The sequence below is a fragment of the Coturnix japonica genome, chromosome 3, assembly GCF_054131305.1.
Source record: "Coturnix japonica strain WE chromosome 3, WE-NBRP24, whole genome shotgun sequence".
Lineage (NCBI taxonomy): Eukaryota > Metazoa > Chordata > Aves > Galliformes > Phasianidae > Coturnix > Coturnix japonica.
The window spans coordinates 33,468,625-33,491,096 of NC_140665.1; the positions used below are offsets into that span (position 1 = coordinate 33,468,625).

A 22,472-nucleotide genomic window follows, 5' to 3' on the forward strand; every position below is an offset into this window, starting at 1 on the left:
TCTTTTGCTTGGATAAAAGTTGAGGAATTGCAGTTGAAATAAATTGGGATTGAATGAGAGCTACTGGTTTGGGAGGAGGTAAAAGGAAGGGTTTTGTTTTTGAATTTCTAAACGCAGGGAAGTCTGGAGGGAAGAGTGGTGGTCATTCCTCTCTGTGTTTATTTGTCTTCCCTTGCTTTCTTCTGGGAGTGTTCATTTCTAACGGGAAAAAAGTCTGGAAGCACTTTCCTGACAGGGAGGGAGCAGGGTCAGACCAGGTGACCATACCTCTGCACGGTAGTGTCTGTACTCATGCCATTTATGGGATATAAAAGCCTTGTCTGAAAGCCAGGGCATATGGAGTTCAGAGCCGTGCATCAAGATAAGCCCACCAATATATCTCATTAGAGACTGACTTTAAAAGTGGGTCTCTTCAGGGTCACAGTTACGTGTAGTTCTGTAATTTCTTTGTTGTCTGGATAGTAAGAAGAAATACTGCTGAATCTTGTCATACTTTATGCATTTGGATCTTTGCTTCTTCCATGTTCCAGCACCCCTCCTGTGGAGGGGTCCCACCAATTTCTTCTTGGCATTGACTTCTGCCAAGCACTGCTTAGAAGATAGCTTCTGCTCTCAGCATTGTTTTCACAGGGAAATACATCCCTGAGGAACATGGCATATTATGCTGGGTGGTGCTGTGTATTTTGCCTCATTAGGGCTTTATTGGTTGGGTAAGCTATTAATCATTTTGGTGTCACATTCAGCATACTTGAAATTCTGTGCAGAATTTATGTAAGGAATGAAAATCGACAGATAAAGGCTTGCTCCAAAGAACAATTTTAGTTTAAGCAGTAGAAAAATGCTCATGTAATTATGTTGCAGAGAATGACATCTGGACATTTACAAGTGTGACCTTGTTTCTTCTAGAGAAGAATATTTCTATTGAACAGTAGATTCTTGGCTCTTATTTGTCAGACAGCATGTGACACTAACTATGTTTGGATTAATGTCTTCTTGGTGTCGTTTTTTTTCCCTTCCTTGAGTTATGGGCATAGGAAATGAAATCACAATGAAATCTCCCGTGCAACTGGAAGAAGTAAAAAAATACCATTTATTTATTATATGTAAGCCAAAGGCAGGGGAAAACCCACAGTGAAACAGAATGAGTGCTACTGATGCTGAAGCCTGGCCACCTGAAATGTTCTCCCTGAACATTTCATTCCTTCTCACGGCCTAAAAACAACAATAAAATTGCACAATGACCTCTGTAATCTTTATAACTAGAATGTCAGTATCTGTAGCTGTAATGTGTACTTGTACATATCACAGGCGTTCCTTCTTTTTTTATTGCTGAATGTAGAATTGCTTTGTGTTAGACACAGTATCATTTCCTATGTGGCTGTTACCTCGTAGAAGCTGGTTTTCTTGAGTTTCATTTTTTTGTTTTCCTTACTGCATTATCTGTGAGGGAAGTCACCTTCAGAAGCTCTTTGTTATTTTCAGTTCTTATCAACATAACAGTTGTTTATTGAGTTCTGTTTTTTCAATTTGCTTATAAAAATGTCTCAAAAATAGCTCAGTTTCTTCAGGTCTATACTGTGAATATACATATATATTGCCAATGTGAAGATGTGCTGTATTAATGAGATGAGCTTGGAGATTTTTGTAAAGTATGAACAGAATTTTGGGCTTAGAAAGCTAGAAGTAAGGGGGAAAAAAGGGTGGTCAGACATTACCTTGGTCTTCCAGCACCAGTTTCTCTGCTGAAGACTTGTCTGTCTTTAAAACTAACTTGGGGAAAAAAAGGAGAAAGGAAAAAAGGCATATTTCAACATACAGGGAGTTTCCCTCCCTCCTGTTGTCATTCCCACTGGTGTAGCAGTTTTTCTTCTTATCAGAGTAGTTGGCAAGTGGTCCAGGAAACAAAATTGTAGGTCTAGGTAGTACATGCAACTCTTTTTTCCCTTTTTGGTAAGTTTTGGTTATGGTAACCACTCTTGGTCTCTGCAGTTTGGAGATACCAACTGTTAGTGATCCAACAAGGCTGTTAGTGTGCAACAAGGTGGAGTATCTTTGGGGGCAGTTTATGCCACATGGGAAACTTAACTATTGCTGTAGAGCTGTGTTTTGGTGATGTGGATGGACTCCAAATGGCTCTGTGTTCTTGATGTCTGAGTAAACTCTTGCCTGGAGAGTTGTGTGGGTTGGCAGAATTGGGGTAGCAGAAGGAATTATAGCACCCTTTCTGATCATGAGAGGTAGGGAGCTTCCTGTCTTCTTTCCAAAGTGAAACAATGTGTTTATAAAGGAGTGTGTGTGTGTGTATGTATATATTATATATATAATAATGACATGATGTTTTTGTCTATCTTCCATTTATTTCTTTATCTTTAAATTGATAGAAAAAAGCTTGGCTGGACCACAAGCGGGAGTGCAGATGCCTTCAGAACGTCAAGCCTAATTTTCCTCCAGACTCTGTCAGACTTGCTGGCAGGATTGTTTTTAAGCTAGTAAGTGACATACTTTTAGATATATTCAGTGTAATAGTTTCAGGTTAATACTTTTTCACTCTACATTTTTAATGTAATTAAGAGCTCGAGAGCTGAAGTGACTGGGATCACTGAACAAAATTGGACTGCCTATTGCATTAAAATATTACTAATTAATTTGCAGAAGTGTGAAAAGGTTCAAGAGGAACTGAAATGGACATAATTAAGCTCAAGAGGTCTGTTTATGAAGTTTTTATTGCTATGGGTGTCGTAGCATACTAAACTTATTCCTGCCTAGAGGGAAAGCAGAGTACACAGTGTTTCTTGATAGATACTATCAAAGTTATTGTTGCGTCCATTAACTTGAGTGGGATTTTTTTGTTTGTTTTTTGATTTTCTTTTAATATATATGAGTGGTAAAGAGAGGCACACACTGTTTGCCCATTCTTTAGAGTACACCATGTTATCCCTATAATGTTGGGTTCTCTTAATCTCAATTATCTATTTTTTTCCTAAAATTTTCTTGCAAATCCTGGGTTTGACATTCCCACAGCTTGATTAATTTACACAGACTAAATTTTCTGTTAAATCAATATAAATCAATAGTCTTATGACTCAGATTATAAATCCTTTTTTTTTTCCTTTTTTTTTTTTTTTTTCTTTTTTTCTGACCTTTCCATGGTGCTGTCTTTTTTGAATAAAAATGTATTCATTTGTTGGGGTCTGAATGATAAAATGTAATTTAATATCTTCATTTATACATTGTTGGGAACAGCATGTGCATGATGGTTTGTAAAGGGCAAATATGTACCTAGAAATGCAGTGCATTAATTATAGTCTCATGAAGTCTGAGACTACTAACCTCATAAATTGCTTTCAATTACAGCATGAAGGGCCAAAGTAAATTACTAAGGGCAAACTGCCAAAGTCGAGAAAATATACTAGTGGAAAGTGTCATAACATCAGAAATTAAGTAGTATTTTATGATAGTTTACAGAAAGTATAGATTGACCAGATTTATGTTGATGCATTTACCCTTACCTAATTATCTTACAGGCATATCACATTGAATAATCAATTTTGTAGGGTGTTTTCAAGATAAAACACGCTGTGTAAGTGCTAATCATCTGTTTTTCTCTACAGCTTAGGCAATCAGCATGCCTTTCTGAGAGACTCTACTCTTTTTCAGATCTTCAGTCAAGTAAGTAATTTCCACCATATTGCAGGTAGCGCTTCCACATTCTGTTTTTCAGAACAACCATCCTATCTTTCTGCAGCTTGCCTTCTAAAAGCCTGCTAATGCAGAATCATAGAACATGGCAGGAAAGCCTGAACTAAAGGCAAAACTGAATGGGAAAGAATTTGATGTTCAAGGATTGACAGGGGAAAAAAAAGAACTTGTATCGTTCAAGCAAAATTTCCACCTTACTTAGCCTTAATATTTTTCCTCATTTCACAATATACATTTTGCTGATGAAGCTTTTAAAGTTAACTGAATATCTTCCTTTTTACGTACTGTTTCAGTACAGAAAGAATTTATTAATGTTTTTATTTATTTAGTGGCATTATTGTTTAAAGCTTCAAAATAACTTCCAGCAAAAGTAAATATATCTAAAATTTAAATGTGATACGTTTGCTTTGAGCATGACTTTTCAATGGAGAGAAAAAATAGTTTTGTGCTGCCACAAGTTTCAAATGCTTGGATAGGAAATGAGGTTCATTACAGTCTCTCAGTAAACCTGATATTGATACAGGAAAGTTTTTTTTCTAGATTTTGCAGTACCTTGAAGTTTGAAGACTTACAGGGGAAGAAATACATCTTTAGTTGAATCCTGTGTCTTGTCTGAAGGGATTTTTTAGAAAATAGCATCAAAGTATTTAGTATCTCAAATTTGTTAGTATTATTTTGGTGTTTGGATTTAATACAACTTGAACTGCTTCTGTTGTTTTTCATTTAAAATGGTTCAAAAGAGTGCTGTGGTACGATGGGACAGCTTGTAGTCAGTGATGCTTTTAACAGATAATTCTGTTATTTTTTGACACTTCTTCCTATTTACTGCACAATTTACAGATTGTGTTGATAAAGACTTGAGATATACTTACCCTCAGTATTGGTAGAATGCATTTGGAAGTCATTTATTTTTCATTAAAGATCTAAGTTTATAGGGAAAAGAATTTGATTTCATTCTCTGAGGCAAACAACTTCTCAGGAAGTGTCTGTATGACACAATATTATTTCAACGCTGTAATCTTTTCAAAGTCCAAAAGATGTGAAAGTTGTTACTTGTCACTACCCCGTCCCAGTCCCTTTAAAGTATTACTTTTTCAGTGTCACTTGGTATAGTTTCCATGATGGCCTACATGCTTTGATGACCTACATGCTTTTCTTCAGTTTATGTTCCATCTGACTAAGTAGGAGTTGTGTCTGTGCCTATGGTGACTTTCACTAGTTCTGGTTTATTATACAGTTTGTTACTTACATGGTTTTCCTGGCTTGCTGTGTGTTAAGGTGGCTCAAATTATGAGGACATTTTCTTACCCTTAACAAGACTCAGCATGCATACAAGTGTTTGTGTGTGTGTGGTGCAATTGGAAGATTGTTTTTTGCTGCTTTACTCATATTTGTATCAGAGTTGTCAGGGCTGCATAATTAAATCCCAGTGCTTGATTTAGAAAACTTTCCACAAGCCTTTTGTAGCATTTTCTTTCCCACATCCCAGTTCTTACTATTAAAAATGTTTCTTAGAAATATACAATTAAAACATTCGCACATTTTTATTTCGTTTTTTTTTTTTTGCGTTGGTTTCATGAGGAGTTGTGAAAACTGGGTTTTGGTTGTTTGCCACTAAAAACCCCAAGGGACTTTTTGCAGAGATCATTAGTTCAAATGCCCTGAACAGAGCCTAGCTTGAATAATCTGCATTCTGTTACTGTCTCTTAGAATTCTCCCTGAAGTTCCAGTTGGATTTGGTATTCTTTTTTCATATCTGTCCTAAACCACAGTGCCCATTTACGCTGTGTTGCTTAGATTATTACTGTTCTCTATTCTAGAGATACTTTCATTTACTAATAGCAAAGCAGATCATGCCTGCCTCTATCGTAATCCATTTTGCAGTGTACATTATGTAGTTTAAAATAAATAACATAAAGAAAGTTCAGAACTCACTGCTCTCTTGAAATAAGACATTTGAAAGAAAAAACTTGACATTTCCAGTCATCCAAAAGCTTGCTACTTCACTTGAAGACCCAGTCCTCCTCAAATGGGAGCAGGTCTTGAAGAAAGGATTAACATACACTGGAACAGAAAGCAAATATTTTATAATGGCAGTGTGTAGCATGAAGATGTGTACTCTGCTCTAATGCAGTGCGTTGGTAGGATTGCATCTTTCAGCCAACTAGGATGATCCTCAGTAGCTCCAAATGAGTTTTCAGGTAAGGAGTCCCATTCTAGACTGGAAGGAAATGGTTGCTGTTGTGTTCCGTCTGGTTTCCCTGGAAGGCGTCTGACTGGTAGAGCCATGGCTCATTCTTTTAAACAGGTCAGCACACACTGCTCTGCCAGAAGGGATTCATGGGAGATCATGAAAGCAGCTCACTAATATGTTGTGTGTAAAGTGGAAGCTCCATCATAGCCACTTGCACTGTACACTGGCAGCAGCCGTGACACTTGTGTCATCTGCTGAGGATTGCACCGTTCTGTAACCCCTTGTAAATTCAGTTACTGAACACCAGTGTAGAGTGAATAAATGTGTCTTTAGGGCACTTGGTGTTTTACATTTTAAGATAAATTTGGATCATTTTTGTGATGTAGAAACATGGCTCTCACTGGGTGCATCTGCTTAGTGCTGCCTTAGGGGTTCTGCTTATTTTCATCCGGCACAGCTCATGAGGTTGAATTCTGGCTCAAGACCTCAGTTGTGGGTTTGCCAGATCAGGATGGTGATACTGTGTGTGTGTCCCATGGCCCAATGAGTCTTATGATAAAACTGTTGACTCACAGTGTGGCTTTCAGTGTGGAATTCAGAGCCTTCAGCTCCATTAAAAAAATATGGCTTGAATCCATTAAAAAAAAAAAAAAAAGGCTACAGTTTACTTATCTGAAACTCTGCAATCCTAGGAATATAGATTCAGGACATTCAAACTGACCAGGCCTTCATCCTTCACCAACTCTAGCACTGAACTTTGTTCTAAGGGTCTCTATCAAACTTTTCCCAGTTTTCTTTTTGCCTGAAGATCTGACCTGTCACACTCTGGCAGTTGTCTTTCACAACTGTGGTGCACTTGAGGTTGAACTTCTTGCAGTAACTGTTTCTCAGTACCTTCACTGTACCAGACAAGTGCCCTCAAAACTTTCTGTAAAACTAGTGTGGACATCAAAATGTTTACTCAGGTCTTTACAGTGACCCTGCTGTAAGCTGAAGAAACATCTTCAAGGACTGTGTGACTACTTTGGGAAAAGACAGTGCAAGACACAAAAATGGCTGTATGTGAAGAGATTCTGTGCATTGCTTGGATGTGTATCTATAGAACAGCCTGAACCTTCAAGTTCAGGGATGCTGGATGTGAAAGAACACAGAAGCCTGAGAACTGTAACATTAGCTGGCTGTTTTATCAAGCCCAATGATATCTGCTTTAACTGCATCCTCTTGTCAAGTGAGTCATAGGAGGTATCTTTAAAGAGAATCCTAAATCCTCCTTCCATGAGAGCAGCAGGCTTGGATCTAAAGTAAGGGTGAAGAACTTTTGTTAGTGAAAGGTTATTTCTGTTCTCAATAAAGATAAATGTTTAAAATGTAATAACAATTAACTGTTGTGCAGAGATGAAGTTGATTATGTACAGTTATCCTCTTAGCCTTTTGTTATGGCTGATTCTTGAACCCATTCATCTTCATAGTCTCCATTTAGGCATTTGCTTTGTGCTAACTGCCAGGAAAAAAGAACTGTGAGCAAGTTAGTAAGACGTTGACCTTATCAGAGCAGCTGAGTTTCACCTTCCATGTTATCACTGACCTGACTGATGAGTGGTCACTCCATTAGAAAACACATTGCTGTATTTCTTTCAGGATTCATATCGCAAAGCGTGAATAATGGTGCTTTATTGTTTAATATAGGAGTCATATTTGCTTAATACTCATCCATTCTGTTTAGCAACTGCTGTGTAGAAAACTCAGTCTCTAAAAGACTTCTTGTCTGCCAGAATAAAAGTATGGAGAATATAGTCTAAAAACAAGCTCTTCTGCAAGGGGGAAGAAGTATATTGCTGTATATCCTGTTAAACTAATTTTTAATATTACAAACCTAGATGCCTGTTTTTTTTTGTAAATGATGACTTACATCTGCTTATGCATCCACTTTACCTATTGGCTTTTGATCTTTAACTCACCATTTTCTTTATACCATTTGGTAGTAGCAAAGTGATAAACTCTTCTTTGTGTTGATAGATAGTTGTTAGGAAAAAAAAACCCAACAAAATAAAAAAGACAATTGTTTGCCCTCTTTCAAAATTGTCCTCTGCCGAGATTAATACTGCAACTGGAAACGTCTAGACTGTATAAAGTTTCTGTTTACACCTTGGTGTACTTTTCTTTTCCCTTTAAGATGCTGAACAACTAAGTGAAGAAATGAAAGAGGGCCTCAGGCACCTTGCACATACCTTGCAACTGTATCTGAAAGCAGAGATCCAGGATGCATCTCACTTGCCACCTGCAATTGACTTTTTTCAGATCTTCACAAAAGTAAGTATTAAAATGTGATTACTTGACAACTCATAAATTATCCTTTCTTTATGTTCTTGATTTATTTTTGAGCAGAAGTTCATCACATCGAGAATGTGATATATAACCTAGCAAAATCAAACTGTTTTTTTCTTTGCAGTCAAGGAAAAAGCAGAGGTTTATATCATTGTAACACTTCAAAGTGAAAGTAGCACACAGTGGGTTCTTTTCTTTAATGAAGAGCATATAGCATCACTCATCATTCTAGAAGTTTTCTGCTGTTTCTAGATAGGCTTCAGTCTGTTTTTTCATTTAGTAATGTGTGCTAATGGATGTTTATGGCTGTATTGTATCCCACAAAGTGCTTTCTTGAGGGTCATGTCCATCATCTGTTCTAAAATGCTACGTGATAAAGTACTTGAAATTCATTTGCACAACATGCAAAATGTTTGTTTCATTATTAAATAAGTATAATTGTTTTTCCCTTATTGCTTTCCGTTTAGAAAATTTAACCACATCATATGGAGAATGCTCGTAGTTTTACTTAGTGTTTTGTTATGAAAGAGTCAAACTCTTTTTATGTTTTGCTTCTAATTCAAATAAGAGAGCCTCTTCTAACAAAATTAAACAAAAAAAGCAGTTATTTTTGGTCTGTTTGCATGCTATTGGAATCTGCTTTTGCTGTAGGTAACAGGAGTAACACAGTCAATAGTATTGTTTATTTGGAATTTTTATTAGTTATTGAACTGCTACAGCTTAAAGTTTCAATTTTTCTTGAAAAAATGTGCAGGCTGAACTATACTTACTCAGGGGGGAAAAAAATAAGGCATGCAAGAACTACTCTCTAGTTATACTGTTTTACTGTCTTAGCCTGGCATATCTGATTTGCCAGATGAATTTCATCTGGAATGTGCATGCTGCGTTAATTGATTTAGAGAATTTGTACAGATGAAGATAAGGCTAGATATCAGATAATGACCATTGTGTAACTGGTTCAAGCTGAGTTGCAGCTTGTAAGAATTTGTTTACAGATATTGTTGACCTCTATTTAACAATAAACTTAGGATACTTGCCATGGCTCTTTCATTGATTTCTTATAGATCGTTATTGAACATGTGAGATGAAATACAATGAGTGGTGCCTTGGTAGGCTCTCGTGAAGATTGTAGTCACATTGTTATGACCTGTGACAAGTGGTGGTAATTTCAGCTCATTGTTAAGTTTTTTTTGCATAGCAATTTAACTTTAAATTATTTAATTTAATTTTAGAAGAAAATTTATATAGAAATTTAATTTTAAAAGTGAGGGTTGCTCAGTATGTTGGAGTTCTGGTGGAAAACATACATAAGCTTTTAGAAGTTTTATGTGCATGTATGCACAAGCATCTGCCTGTGTGCATCTCCTCTTCCCTCCCATGTATTTTACTCAAGCGATGGAAGAAAGGATCAAGGGCAGAGTGAAAGGTAGGACTTCATAGCTCCTAATCCTGTTAACTGGAGAATGAAGAATGATTAATTAATGTAGATAACATTTGTCCCATTATGCGATAACAAATATGTTTTTAACTAAACATATTCCATATTTTGACTGGAACTTATTGAATGTACCGTAAAGTACCAAGTTTTCAAGGTGTTGCTTCTTTCTTTCTAAATTCTATAAATTCAGACCAAGTGATTAAAGTCCTTTCCTCTCCTTCCTTTGCTTGTGTAACTTTCAGCCTGTGTGACAATTTTCCATAAAAAAAAAGGAAAAGGGAGGACAAATGTCACAGACCTACCATGGTCACAGTTATTTCATATTGCTAATTAAAAAAAACGGAAAAAAAGTGGCATATGGGAAGGAAGAATCTGACTAAACAGATGAATTTGATGGGAGGAAGGAGCTGTTGACTAAATATAACCATATTCTATACCTACAAGTAAAGTGGACATCTTGCTTGAATTCCTGTCAGGCACAATGCCTTTGGAGACCCTAATGTCACTGTCTAATATTCAGCGTGGTAATTTACAGCTGTCCCAATATGATTGTCAGATGAGAGTTGCATTATATTTATCCCACTTTTATAGAATGTTTCTTGGGAGATAAGCTGAGTGTCTCTCAAACAAATACTTTTTTTTCCTCCCCTTCTTCTCCACCTTCACCCCCCACCCCCTCCCCTTCTCCCACAAGCTAAATAGGGATTGGAATTGTAAAGTCTCTCTTACCTGTAGCGTAACTCTCAAAAAAGACCAGCTGTGATGACTACTCTGTGTGGTCATGGAAAAAAAGAAATACTACATATACTTGATTACAAGATGTAATCTTGTTATCCCAATCTCTTCCAACATTCCTTTCAAGTTCAGTAGGTGCCTATTCTGTCATTGAACTCTTTTAGATTACTTTTTTTCATTGTGTGCCACAAAATAACCCCCATTAAAGGTCATTTTTATTCTGTTTGGTGCTGGATCCTCAAGAAAGAAAATGAGCAAACATCTAGACAAGAGAGAAAATCTGTCCTGCAGTGAGATGACAAAATTCCAGATAGTTATTGGAAGCTCTCCAACCTGATTTAGGTCAAAGGAGTTTTTTGGAACCTCTTTTAAGGAGTCCTCAGTTTCTGCTGTCCACTGCTATTATCTTTGGGGAAAATTAATTGTAGTTTTATTCACTTTGTTGTGATGTTCAGTAGGCAGAGCCCCCTTGAGTGCAACCTTGTGAAAAATCAAAGCAAATTCTTCTATTGCTTTAAGTTGGGACAGAATTTTAGCCCAGCGTATTTTTAGTTCATGGGGAAAATATCAACTGAACTGGATAGGAATGTGTTTCAGAAGGGTAATGTACCTTTCCTTTTTAGAGTTTTGCACTGTTCTCACAAGACAAATTGCTCTTGTATCAACTGTTGTTGGAGATGGATTTTTTTCATTCTTGCTATCTGATCACTCTTTGGAAACTCTGGTGTATTTAATGTGCTGTTTATCAAGGTTGTGGCTCTTTTTAAATTCTGATCCTCAGTATTAAACAGACTTATCTACAGTTAATTACATGATAAGCTTTTAACTCCACTGAGACTCTTTCAAATGTCAAGATAAATTTTTGACACCATGGTTTTATGGTCTAATGGTGTTTCCATAACCTTGAGATAAAATCAGTCCTTGTTTTTGTTAGTTCTTCAGCCTTCACTTACACATGTGTGAGGAGGTGGCCTGGAATCCTATGAGACACTTAATGGATAAATAATCCTTTTTTTGTGTGTATGTATTTATAGTTCTTTTCATAATAAAGGACAGAACCACACAAACCTTTTAAGACACTGAATGAAATCTGTCCCTAACATGTTGACTGTAAAACAGTGACTCCACTAAGTGAAATCGAGCCTGAGACAAGCTTTTTATTTGTGGGAACAAGTGCAGATTTGGTGTTTTGCACAATAATAGTATCGTCTAATACTATGTCACAGTCAGTTGGTTATGAACATTTTGAAACTTTTATCAAATAATAAGAAAAAGGTGAGATTTTGGTGTTGGATAAATTGGGTAGCCATTTTAAATTGCAGATCCTCACTTGTATGTAAATGATAAGATATATGCAACTGCTGCCCTGAAATAACAGTATGACAAAATCCAGCCACATTTAATGAACTATAATGTGACAAACTTTTAGAGCAGTTTAGTAACTGTAGAACAGAATGTTGTTGGACAAAAAGGTTTCTGTGTTTTGATGAATGAGTTGACAAAGGGACAGCTGGGCTCAAGATCTTCACAAACCCCACAGAGCAATCTCCCTCATCTTTCTAATGTACATGTTATGTTACACATAAGCAGCTTTCTGGGCTGTGTCTTAGCTGCATGTGTGCTGATAGTGATTAGAGGGAGAAATTCTAATTTTTTGAAATTAGTTCTAATCTTGCTAATTCTTTTTTCTTACAAACAGATTTTACTTTTAAAGTAAACGAGCTCTGTATGGGAACTGTTAGCTCATAGCCTGAACCAGTGATTGAACACCTGGTGAAGGGGTGTGACCAGCCTTGGGAGCACAGGTGTGAGCAATTCACTTGCATGATCAGGGTCCACCTTTCCCCTTACTTCATTTAAGGGCTGGCAACCAAAGGGGAAGCATCTCTACTTGGAGATTGTCTCCTTTTGGAGTTTCTAGGGAGTTCAGATCCTCAGAAAGGGTAAGCTATTCCTTTGTTATTATTGAATTGTGACTACTACTGTTCTTGGTTGATCTAAAAAGCTCCTTTCATCCAGTTCATTGGAGAGATTGTGTGCCTTTGTACAGTTCAGCTGAGTATGCCTCTTTATGCGTAAGATATGGTGCTCTCACCCTCTTCTCAGGTGTTGTTCTGTTACTTCATTTTTAGATCCATTTAGAATTGATACGAGTCAGTGATAGAGTAACAACAGGTCTAAGTGAGGACAGACCTAGAAGTCTAGGATAGAATGGGGAAGAGAATTGTTATTCGTTTATATTGGTAACATATATGAATCTTTTATATATCAGACTATTTTTTTCTACTTTAATTTTTTGGAATTAATTAAGTTGAAATGAAAGTGAAGTGGACATTCAGCTTTGCTGTGCGTTTAGGCTGTTAATGCAATAAATTCTATATTTAGCTTAAGAAGAAGTAAGGGGCTATTGAGAGGTGCAGAGGTATGTTCCGCAGGAGACAAAGTGACCTGCTCTCTTCAAAATCTGTTGTTTAGTTATCCTATCAAAGCTTATTTTAAGTTGTTGGTTTTTATTCCACTTGATGCTTTTGAAAGTTTCTTTTCAATAAAGAGGATATTACTACCATTTAAGGGGTTTTTGGTATTGCATCTGTGTAAGCAGAAGAGAACTGGGCATTCACTAGTATCACTTGATCTTAATAATGCCTGCATTCTTGTTGATAATTTGGGTATAATTGCTTCCTAGTGATACCACTGCAAAAAAAAAAAAAAGATGTATCTTTGCATTGTTTTCTGAGATCTTATAGGCATCAGATACATCAGTTTTCTGAGCAGACCTTGTTAAGCACAATGCATCTGCCTGATCAAGATTCTTACTACTACTTTCAGCAGCTTACTCTTCATTAGGATTAATTGTTTTAGTAATATGTCAACAGAGAAATGAAAGTTATTTGTATAAAGTAAGGAAATACTGGTATAAAGTTAAGAGTAAATCAGTGAGTAAGTGAGGAGTTGTTAAAGGCTCACAGGTGTAGGTAGATTGCCTTCTGACACCATGTTTGCTAATTAAGTAGCATTAGATGCATCTGTTCAGCTTTCATGTGATTAGGAGGGCACAGAGTTCTTTTTCTGGAGATAATAACAGCAAATATGTTTATCCACCTTTTGTTCTTAGTTTAATTCACATCTATTGTGCATTTCTACTGCTTCATGTGGAACTATGGGCTTATGTTAAAACTGAGGTCCTGGACACTGGTAGCACATTTATTTTCAGTTGTGGCCTAGGAAACTGTTTTACAAAAGCCTTTTCATTTTGTTAGTTCATTTTTTACTATAATTTCCAATGTCATGTAATCTCCAGACATCACTGTGCCTGAAACAGTGTTTAAACTTAGACGCTCAACAGGCAATTACATTTAACTTCAGTCGTCTTGGTTCTTTCTATTTTCAGTTTTTCAGAGTTGGGGTAGTGTGTTCCAGCTCACTGAACTGTATCAGAACCTCTTTCTCTGACTATTGTCATCTTTAAGTCTATTACAAGAGATTTGTGATTAGCTTCTTATCTAAGATACTATGGATTCACTTTTTTTTGTTGTTGATGAAGCTTTGTTTGGTGAGAATATAATCATGGTGTGTCCTCTCTCCCCTGTTCTATGTGTGTGGTTTTAGGCCATTGAAAGCACTTACAGCTGCTAAGAACTACCTTTTGATCATCAGAAAAGTTGTGCTCAGTTACTTCCCAAATAAGTTCAGGGGAATTTTTCTGTAATCTCTTTCCAGCATATTCCACCAGGGCGTAACAAAACTCATTCTGACAGACCCTTATATTTGTTTTCAGAGGACATTAATTATTACTTTCCTAATGTATACCATTGTTTCTTTGGAGCTGTTTTATCTAGCAAGCAGGGAATAATCTGAGGTCACTGCTTTTGCAGTACAAGAAAGCAAAGGTAATGGAAAAATCTAAGTATATTTGAGGGATCTAAGCACTAGTTAATGCAGCTTAACTAATAGACAGGTTCTATTTGAGTATTGGATTTTATCATTTACATACTTCAGTGTTTTAAACTAACTTCTTGTGATGATTCAGAACTGAGACATGCTGCGCCCCTTGGGTATTTGGGCTCTGCTGCAGGAACCTGGACAAGCTGTTGTCAGCTTATGGCAGAGCTGTTTGACCCCCAATCTAGAGAGCTGACATGAGGACAGGACTACAGAAGTCCATGATGTATGCTCACTTCTGGCACAGTTTTGTTGTGTGTCTTATGGAGGAAGATGGTATTTTGTATAGAGGGGAAAAATACAAAATACAGAAAGTTATTTAATGGTGAAGAAGTGTGGGGAGGTTCTTGGGGCTATTGAAGCATTACTTAATTTGGTCTGCAAGGTCACTGGGTTGTCGGCTTGGTATTTCTTGTTCCCCCATCAACTCAGCTACTACTGGAATAGTAGGAGTAAATAGGAAAACAGATGCTGACCTACCTGCTTTTCCTGTCTCCGCCCACTATTTTGGTATGTCTATTAGAAGCAATAATGCTTCTTGCTTGCATAGTGCTTCCAGTAAGGCTCAAGAAGAACTTTCAAATGATCTAGCATAGAGTCTTCATGGTTTTCTTGAGTAGCAGATAAAAAGTTTTTCAAAGGAAGAAGGCTAATATAGAAATGTTTGGCTGTCTTTTTAGAAGAGACCTATAGAACAATGAGAACTAAATCCCATCCCACCTGCCACAGGCTGCAGGCTATGCTGCCTGCTTTAATAGTGTAGCGCTACATAAAGATAGCAGGAGCAGTGACAGCTGCAAGTAGGAGTCTGTCTCTTAGGCAGTATTGTTCAATGTTATGTAAATAGTTCCATGCAGCTGCTAATATTGTCAGTTTGGTTACAGTAGGTATTCTTTAACTTAAGACTGAGGAAGAAGTAGAAGCCATTAAGTGTCAGCTTCAGAAGCAATGATGAAAATAAAAATTAAAGGGTGGGAAAAATAACAGTAAAAATGTGAGTGAAATGAGGAGAAATGCTGCAGCGGTGCTTCAGAATGAGGATGATAATATAATGCATTTTCTATCTTAATTTTGTTTCTCTCTGGTTTAGTTTTAGAGCTATGATAATTATGATAAAAGGATCCAGGTGGCCAGGGATTTAATTACCATTACTTCTGTTCAGAGAATATTCACAAAATGTAGTACTTGAAAAGTTAATGGTTCCTGACATGTGATATACGTTGGTCTCTTTTCTGACATTCTTATGGAAGTGAACTGGAAACAGTAAACATTTAAAAACAAAACAACAAAAAGCGTACTTCAGTGGTTGTGCACTGGAGTACATGCACAAAATATGTGGGGTGAGGCACCTTCTGTGTTTAGGAAAAGCCAGCATGGACGAGGTCATGGACACATTTAGTAAAGATTTGGTTACTAAATGAAAAACATTTACATTCTCTATCAGCAATTTTAAAAGCCTTTAATTGAGGAGGATACGCCAGATAACTGCTTGTAAAGCTGTTGGCAGCAAACTGTTTTATCCTTGTCTTTAGGATGACCTGCAGTAGGGTTGCTTTAAGCTTTTTTGCTTGTTTGTTTTGGCTGTGAGCAATGCTGGAGTTCTGTGTGGTGGGATTATTAATCAGCTCTGAGACTTGTTTAACATGTTTAATAGATGAAAAGGCTAAAAATTGACTTCCTTCCAGGAAGACATTGGAGTAGATTGATAGTCTGTTGAAAAGTACTATGCTCTTTGAACATAAGATGGGGAACCAAGCATTTGTGGTGTTGCTTCTGGCTTACTGTTGCCTCAGCTACTTCAGAATCTCTGTGAAAAATGGGTTTAATTTTGTCCAAATGGTATCCTATAGAACTAAATAGCTGCTATGCCTTAAGTATCAACTGAAGATGAGACATGCTGTTCCATGCAGGCATTTCAGTGGGGACTAGTTTAGTAATAGCTACTGTAGTGGAAATGCTAAGTCGTGACCTGATTGAGCACCGATAGGAAGGCAGGGCCAACCAAGTTGACCAGAAGGGGATAGAGCCAGGATCCACCCCTTCCCAGACCTCATTTAAGAATGGGCAGTGGAGTTCTGTAGTTTTGATAAGCTTACTATTTCATCAAGCCCCTCCTTAGTTTTAGAAGTTACTTGGGATTTATGGATTAGTTCAAACAATTCTCAAGCTGTGGGGGTGTTACTTTACAAGTTTTGAAAACACTATCATTAATGGAGTTGGAATTTTGAGTGGTATGAAGATGGAGAAAGAAGCAATAGTTGTACTGTAGTCATAACTGCTGTGTTGTCAATCCCTTATTGATATTTTAGTACAGTTGAGTCAAAGTGGTTGTAGAACTGATAATACTGACCTGGCTTGAGATTGCTTATGTTGTACCATCCCAGCTTGAATTTGATGAGGCTAATTTAGACAGCTCCTAGGCATGGCAATGAGTATAAGTAAATTTTATTAGTGGTTGGCAACAGATTCTTGGAAGGGAGATGCAAGAACTGAGCAATCAATAGGCGAATGATTTCCTTCTTGTATCTTCCTTCATGCACAGTTTGGAAGTTTCTATCCAGTTCTCTTCTCAAGTAAATGTTGGAAATTTAGCTTTGTATAAATGAATGTTTTGTCAGTGTTGATCTTAAACGAGTTTATCTTGAGAATAAAATGATAAAACTGGATTTATTTATTTATTTATTTTGGGGGGGGGGGGGTAGTGGATTTGGCCCAATGTCAGATATAGAATGACAGCAAATGCTGTCAGATTTGAGGTCATTTCTTATAGAGATTTAAGTATATTTTAATTAAACTGACTTTTCATGTGCTAGTCATTTTTGAAGCAATTTGATTGGAAAATCAACTATTCTGGGAATTAGCTCTGGTGGTAAAGCCTAATACAGCACTTCAGGTTTCTCCCATTCTGACTGTTTCCTAACAGTGACACCCTGGACCAACATTTGTACTATTATTTGGGTGACACAAATAGATAGGAACAGTTCCTGCGTGGTGTCAAGAGTGACTAAGAAAGGAATTCAGCCCATTGTCTCAATAATGTCCTTGTATCTGTATGTCAGGATGTGAAAAAGTATATTTAATCACATCCTGTAAAACGATGATACTTGAGATGAATCAACAGCAGCTGCTGAGAATTACAGCACAACTTGTACCATCTTCTTCAGCATGCGTGAACCACAAAGTGGGGAAGGGGGGGGGAAACCAATGCAAGGTGATCACAGAATCACAATACAAGGTAATTGTGTTAACTATAATTTTGAAAATGATCTTTTCCTTGTTATCTCAAAACATATGCAGGACTCTAGAAGATCTCTTAAAGAAGTGGATAAGATTCCTATCTTTTATTGAACTGCCCTTGTTATATCTTGCCATGGCACAAAATCAAGAGAGTGTTAGATCCAGGCCACAAAAAGTATTCTGAAACAGCAGAATCTTCTACAGCATTGACAGTTCTTATTTGCAGTGCCTGCATCTTCTTGGAGATAGCTGAATTTAGGTAGATTAGCTGATGTTCCCCAATGGTCCCTGCTGTTGGAAGTGTTATCAGCAGGTAATGAATCATGGTCCATGTTACTGTGTCAGGAAGAAAAAAAAGCATATTTGCACATGGCTGTGCATGCATGATTAGGAATCTCCTTGGGTTTCATTTAATGATTTATTTTCACGTGGTAATATGAAATAAGGTATTTAGCTGAAGTTTGGTATGCTTTCTCCTGGTGTCTAATCTTTAGAGTGGGCATTTGTTGAACATCTCTTGCCATTTCAGTAGAGAGTCAGACTGTTTTACAATAGGGAAATGAACTACTCATTTAGACCAGTAACTTTTTCTCCATCTTTCTTAGCCCATCATTACAGAGCTATACTCAAACCGTGAGAAGCCCTGAGTGTAGAAATGCTGTTGCTACTCTAGAATCAAGATTGCATGGAACATTTGGAGGAAGTTCAAGAGAAATGATTGGTGGCTGTTCTAGCTCGGCAAGCAAATGACATTGATTAAATTTTAATGATAAATAGTGGAATTTAGAACAATGACGTCTAATAGTTTTGATTTATTGTTCTAAGTATAGCTGAGTTCTTGGAAGAAAAGATTAAGTAAAAGTCCTGACCGTGGGATTTTACAAAGTTCATTTGATGTTTTAAAAACTATAACAAGCTTTGCTTAAATAATCAATCTCACTTGTTTCCCAGTATTTCTGATTTTTATATCTAGATATTAAAGGAAAGCAAAACAATGTATCTTTCCACAATGCCTAAAATATTTTTAAAGCTCAAAGATAACTTTGCTTAATGATTTTTATCTAGTATTCTGGTCCAGTTCACAGGCAAGCCTGTGATTGCAGTTGACTTATTTCCTCTGAACTGGAAGGGTTAGGAGCGATGTCTGCAACTTCTGTTTTTGTCCATGCATTCAAAGATTTACTCTAGGAAGACTGACCTCAGCAGACTGGGATGTACTGATACAAACTTCTTCCTCATCAAAGATCCACGTGGGTGGGTTATCCATGGATGCCTTCCTTGTGGTCCTGGTGCTGCATTGCAGCTGGAGGCTGTCCTGCTGGGAGGTACAGCTTCAGACACAGCTGGCTCCAGGGACCTTGCCCTGCTGCATGCTCCCATATCCCAGCACTCTGCATCCTGACACGTGTGTCATTTGACTTGGAGTATCCATTAAAACCATCTGGCCTTCTGTGTGTAGGCTCTCGTAACTTGAGATTCAATTGCTGGGAGTCCCATCAGTGATTTAATGGGATCACAGACAAGATGTGCATGCATTCTTTGCTACTCAGAGTCAAACAGGAAACTGACCTTGAACTTTAACCACTATCATTTTTTGTTGTTGTTCTGCCTTGTTGAGAAGATCTCTCTCTGCATCTGAGAGATGTGATATTTCAGTTTCATTCAACATCGTGCAAGAATGTTCAGTGTAAGATGTACACTATTAAACAGATGTTAGTGGGATTATTCAGACTGTTTTGCTATAGGTTAGGATGAATTAGTATTGCTATCATTATAGAATGAATAGTGAATTTTTACACCAATTTTATGCTATAAAAAGCTTTCAATTATTTGTTTCATATGTGCTTCTGGAATGTGTTGCCATGCAGAAGAAAAGTAAATAAAACTAGGATGGATTGGGGTTTTTACTTTAGCCTTAAAATTTGTGAGAGTGCATTTTCTGGCCTGAAGTGGGACTGGAATCTTATAGGTCACATGTGACTCTATATATGTGGGTTATCCAGAACAATGTCTGTAAACCTGTGTACTTTGAACCCCCAAAATTTCATAACTGTCATGAATCTTATGCCAGAACTGATACTCTTGGGGCATCTGTCCTTGTTTAACTGTTTGAATCAGGACTGTTGTGTGCGTGTTCAGTAATAGCTTCCTTGGGAGCAGGTAGTTTCTTTTGAGAAAGAATGGCAGCGCAGGAAAATGTGCTAATTGACACTTCTCTGAGTTTGAAACATTGCTTAGATAAACTCTCATGCCTTTCATTTTTGAGTTGATGGTGATGCAGACTGAATACTTGGGAGTTAAGTTTGAAGGCTTTTGTGCAAAAGTTTAAAGGGTAGAACTACAGCATTTAAGTGTTGAGCCCGTTTCCAGCTATGTGCAATTATCATGTGGTCTGAGACACCTGTTAAACAGAATATGGTTATGTATTTCTTTGCAGTAAAGGATTCTACCTTTGGGGGAAAAGAAAAATCACATGTATTTCTAGTAGTTGTCAAGACAGAAGAATTATTTACCACCTTTTATGCATTCTAAAGTAAGGAAAATTCCTTGCCTGGTGTCTTATGTTTTAAGCTTCAATACTTTTTACCAACAGCTCAGGAACTTGGGAAGAGGGCCATTGCAGTACTTGAAACCTCAGGAACTGCTTTAGTATTGTTCTTACTGAAGAAAGCTCTTTTTATTGGATCATAATGACTTGCATTCTGAGTCAGTCTGAATTCAGCCAGGTAATGCCACTTCTATAGGGATGCTTTATGTGGGAATTGTGGCACTGGGAAAGCATTGTTGCAAGCAAAACAGATCTGTAGTCGATATTATCTACTATGGGCTAGAAGAAATTAGAAAGGGCAGAAGAAGCAATCTTAAAGGTTATCTGAGCAAGGTTATGAGATGTATGTAGCTTAAAATAAATGAGAAGAAGAAACATTGCTACAGCGTTTTTCTCTTCTTTCAGTGCTACTGTATTACCAGAAAACTGGGAATGGAAGCAGGGAGGAACTGTCCTTTGCTGACCGTGAGAGCTGCAGCTCAACAGTAAACAGGCCTTTTATCTTAACACAATGCTATTGGCAAAATTAGTTTAAAAAAAGGAGTAGGATTTTCCACTTTAAGTGAGTTTGATGTTCTGCATTTGGACATCTTCCATGTCTTGGTAACTGTCCCACAGAGTAAGAGGTTGATGGCATTGAGATGCTACAGAATATTTCAGATTGCATGTTACATTTTATCTGAGTGTTTTTAGGAGAGAAAGTGAACAGATAAAATTCCTGTAGTTTGGAGTTTTCCAGGAGTCCATTGCATGCCTAATGCAGTGAGCTTGCCTGTGGATGACAATACTCAACTGCTGTATAAAATACTAGTGGATGTTGTTGTGTTTATAAACAAGAGAGTTACAGAAGAATACATATGTTTTTAAGGGGATGTGATTTCCCTATGACAGGGAGGTTGGAACCAAATAGTCTTGGATGTCCTTTCCAACCCAAACCATTCTTAAGTCTACTTCTATGGTGAGAGGGAGAAACAGAAGTTATGTTTTCATTGTTTGTGGTTTTTTTGGTTTTTTTTTTTAATGTTTCAATTTCTTTCATTTCCTGTAAATAAAAAGTTGAAGAAAGCAAAAAGAGTTTTGGGAGAATGAGTACATGGGAAACAGTGTCTTCTGTTTTATAATATATTAGGAAAAAGAATATTTCCTCTCCCCAGCAAAGAGATGACTGCCTTGCTGTATCTCAATCAGATGAGTGTTTTAATCATTTATGAAGGACTTTCCATGCTACTGTCTGTATTGGAGTTTGACAATGTTTTTGTTACTGTATAACAAGGACAGAGAGGTCAGAAGCAGTGTGTTACTTACCCTGAAACAAAAGTTTTGATTGCTACTTGTGAAGGAATAGAAACATTTACTCTTTACTGATTCTTTATTTTTAATCGGGTACGTGAAACTTCTGGTCCTTCCAAAACTTCAGTTCAGCAGAAATTCAGTTTTTATTCTCTGTACTTCTGGAGCTGTGAAGACTAAGGAAGATAAGGGAAATTATAGTTTTATTTCTGCTTTAAAGTATGTATTCTATCTTTTTAGGTCAGTTTCTTTTATTCATCCTTTGAAATGCTTGGTAGTTATGTAATTTCTTTTTAAAGAGAATTTTGTATTGTGTCAGATTACCACAGGAAACAGTTTAGATTGAGCATTAAGAGTTTTTTTTTTCTAAGAAGCAGACATGATAATAGAATGATGGCTTAATTTAAAGATAAATCGAAGACTGCTGAGTTAAATAAAATGTGACTTTTTCTATAGCTAATCTGAGGTACCCTAATACTAAGCGTGCATTCCAAATTCCATTCAAAAACTTTGGATTGCCTTCCCTTTCCTGTTTAAGGCAGACAAATAACTAAGCTTACTAAGTTTTAGTGGACAATATGAGCAATGCTCATCACTGCTGATGGATATGTTGCGAGCAGAGCTAGTGATCTTGAGTGGAGTTTTGATGAGCTTGCTTTTAGAAGCATTCTAGGCAAATCATATTAATAAACCATAGAATGGCCTGTATTGAAAAGAACCATAATAATCATCTAGTTTCAACCCCCCTGCCATATGCAGGGCTACCAACCACTAGACCAGGCTGCCCAGAGCCATGTCCAGCCTGGCCTTGAATGCCTCTGGGGATGGGGCATCCACAACCTTCCTGGGCAACCAGTTACAGTGTGCCACCACCCTCTGTGTGAAAAACTTTCTCCTAATCTCTAACCTAAATCTCCTCTGTCTTAGTTTAAAACCATACCCCCTTGTCCTATCCTTATCCCCCTTTGTAAACAGCCATTCCCCCTCCTATTTATATGCTCCTTTCAAATACTGGAAGGCTGCAGTGAGGTCTCCCCAGAACCTTCTTTTCTCTAAGCTAAACA

General features: G+C 37.2%; 1 protein-coding gene across 3 annotated transcripts in view; it reads left to right on the top strand.

The window, feature by feature from the left end:
- Positions 1–22,472, top strand: part of SMYD3 (SET and MYND domain containing 3) — a 326,891-nt gene that overhangs the window by 32,816 nt on the left and 271,603 nt on the right. For 2 of the 3 annotated variants that reach the window (XM_015857596.3, XM_085543320.1), the window contains exons 3-5: positions 2,382–2,489; positions 3,612–3,669; positions 8,067–8,203. In XM_015857596.3, the coding sequence (XP_015713082.2) occupies positions 2,382–2,489; positions 3,612–3,669; positions 8,067–8,203 (303 nt within the window). Of the gene's footprint in view, positions 1–2,381; positions 2,490–3,611; positions 3,670–8,066; positions 8,204–12,194; positions 12,335–22,472 lie in introns of those variants that run through there. The other variant, XM_085543319.1, reaches the window with a different exon arrangement.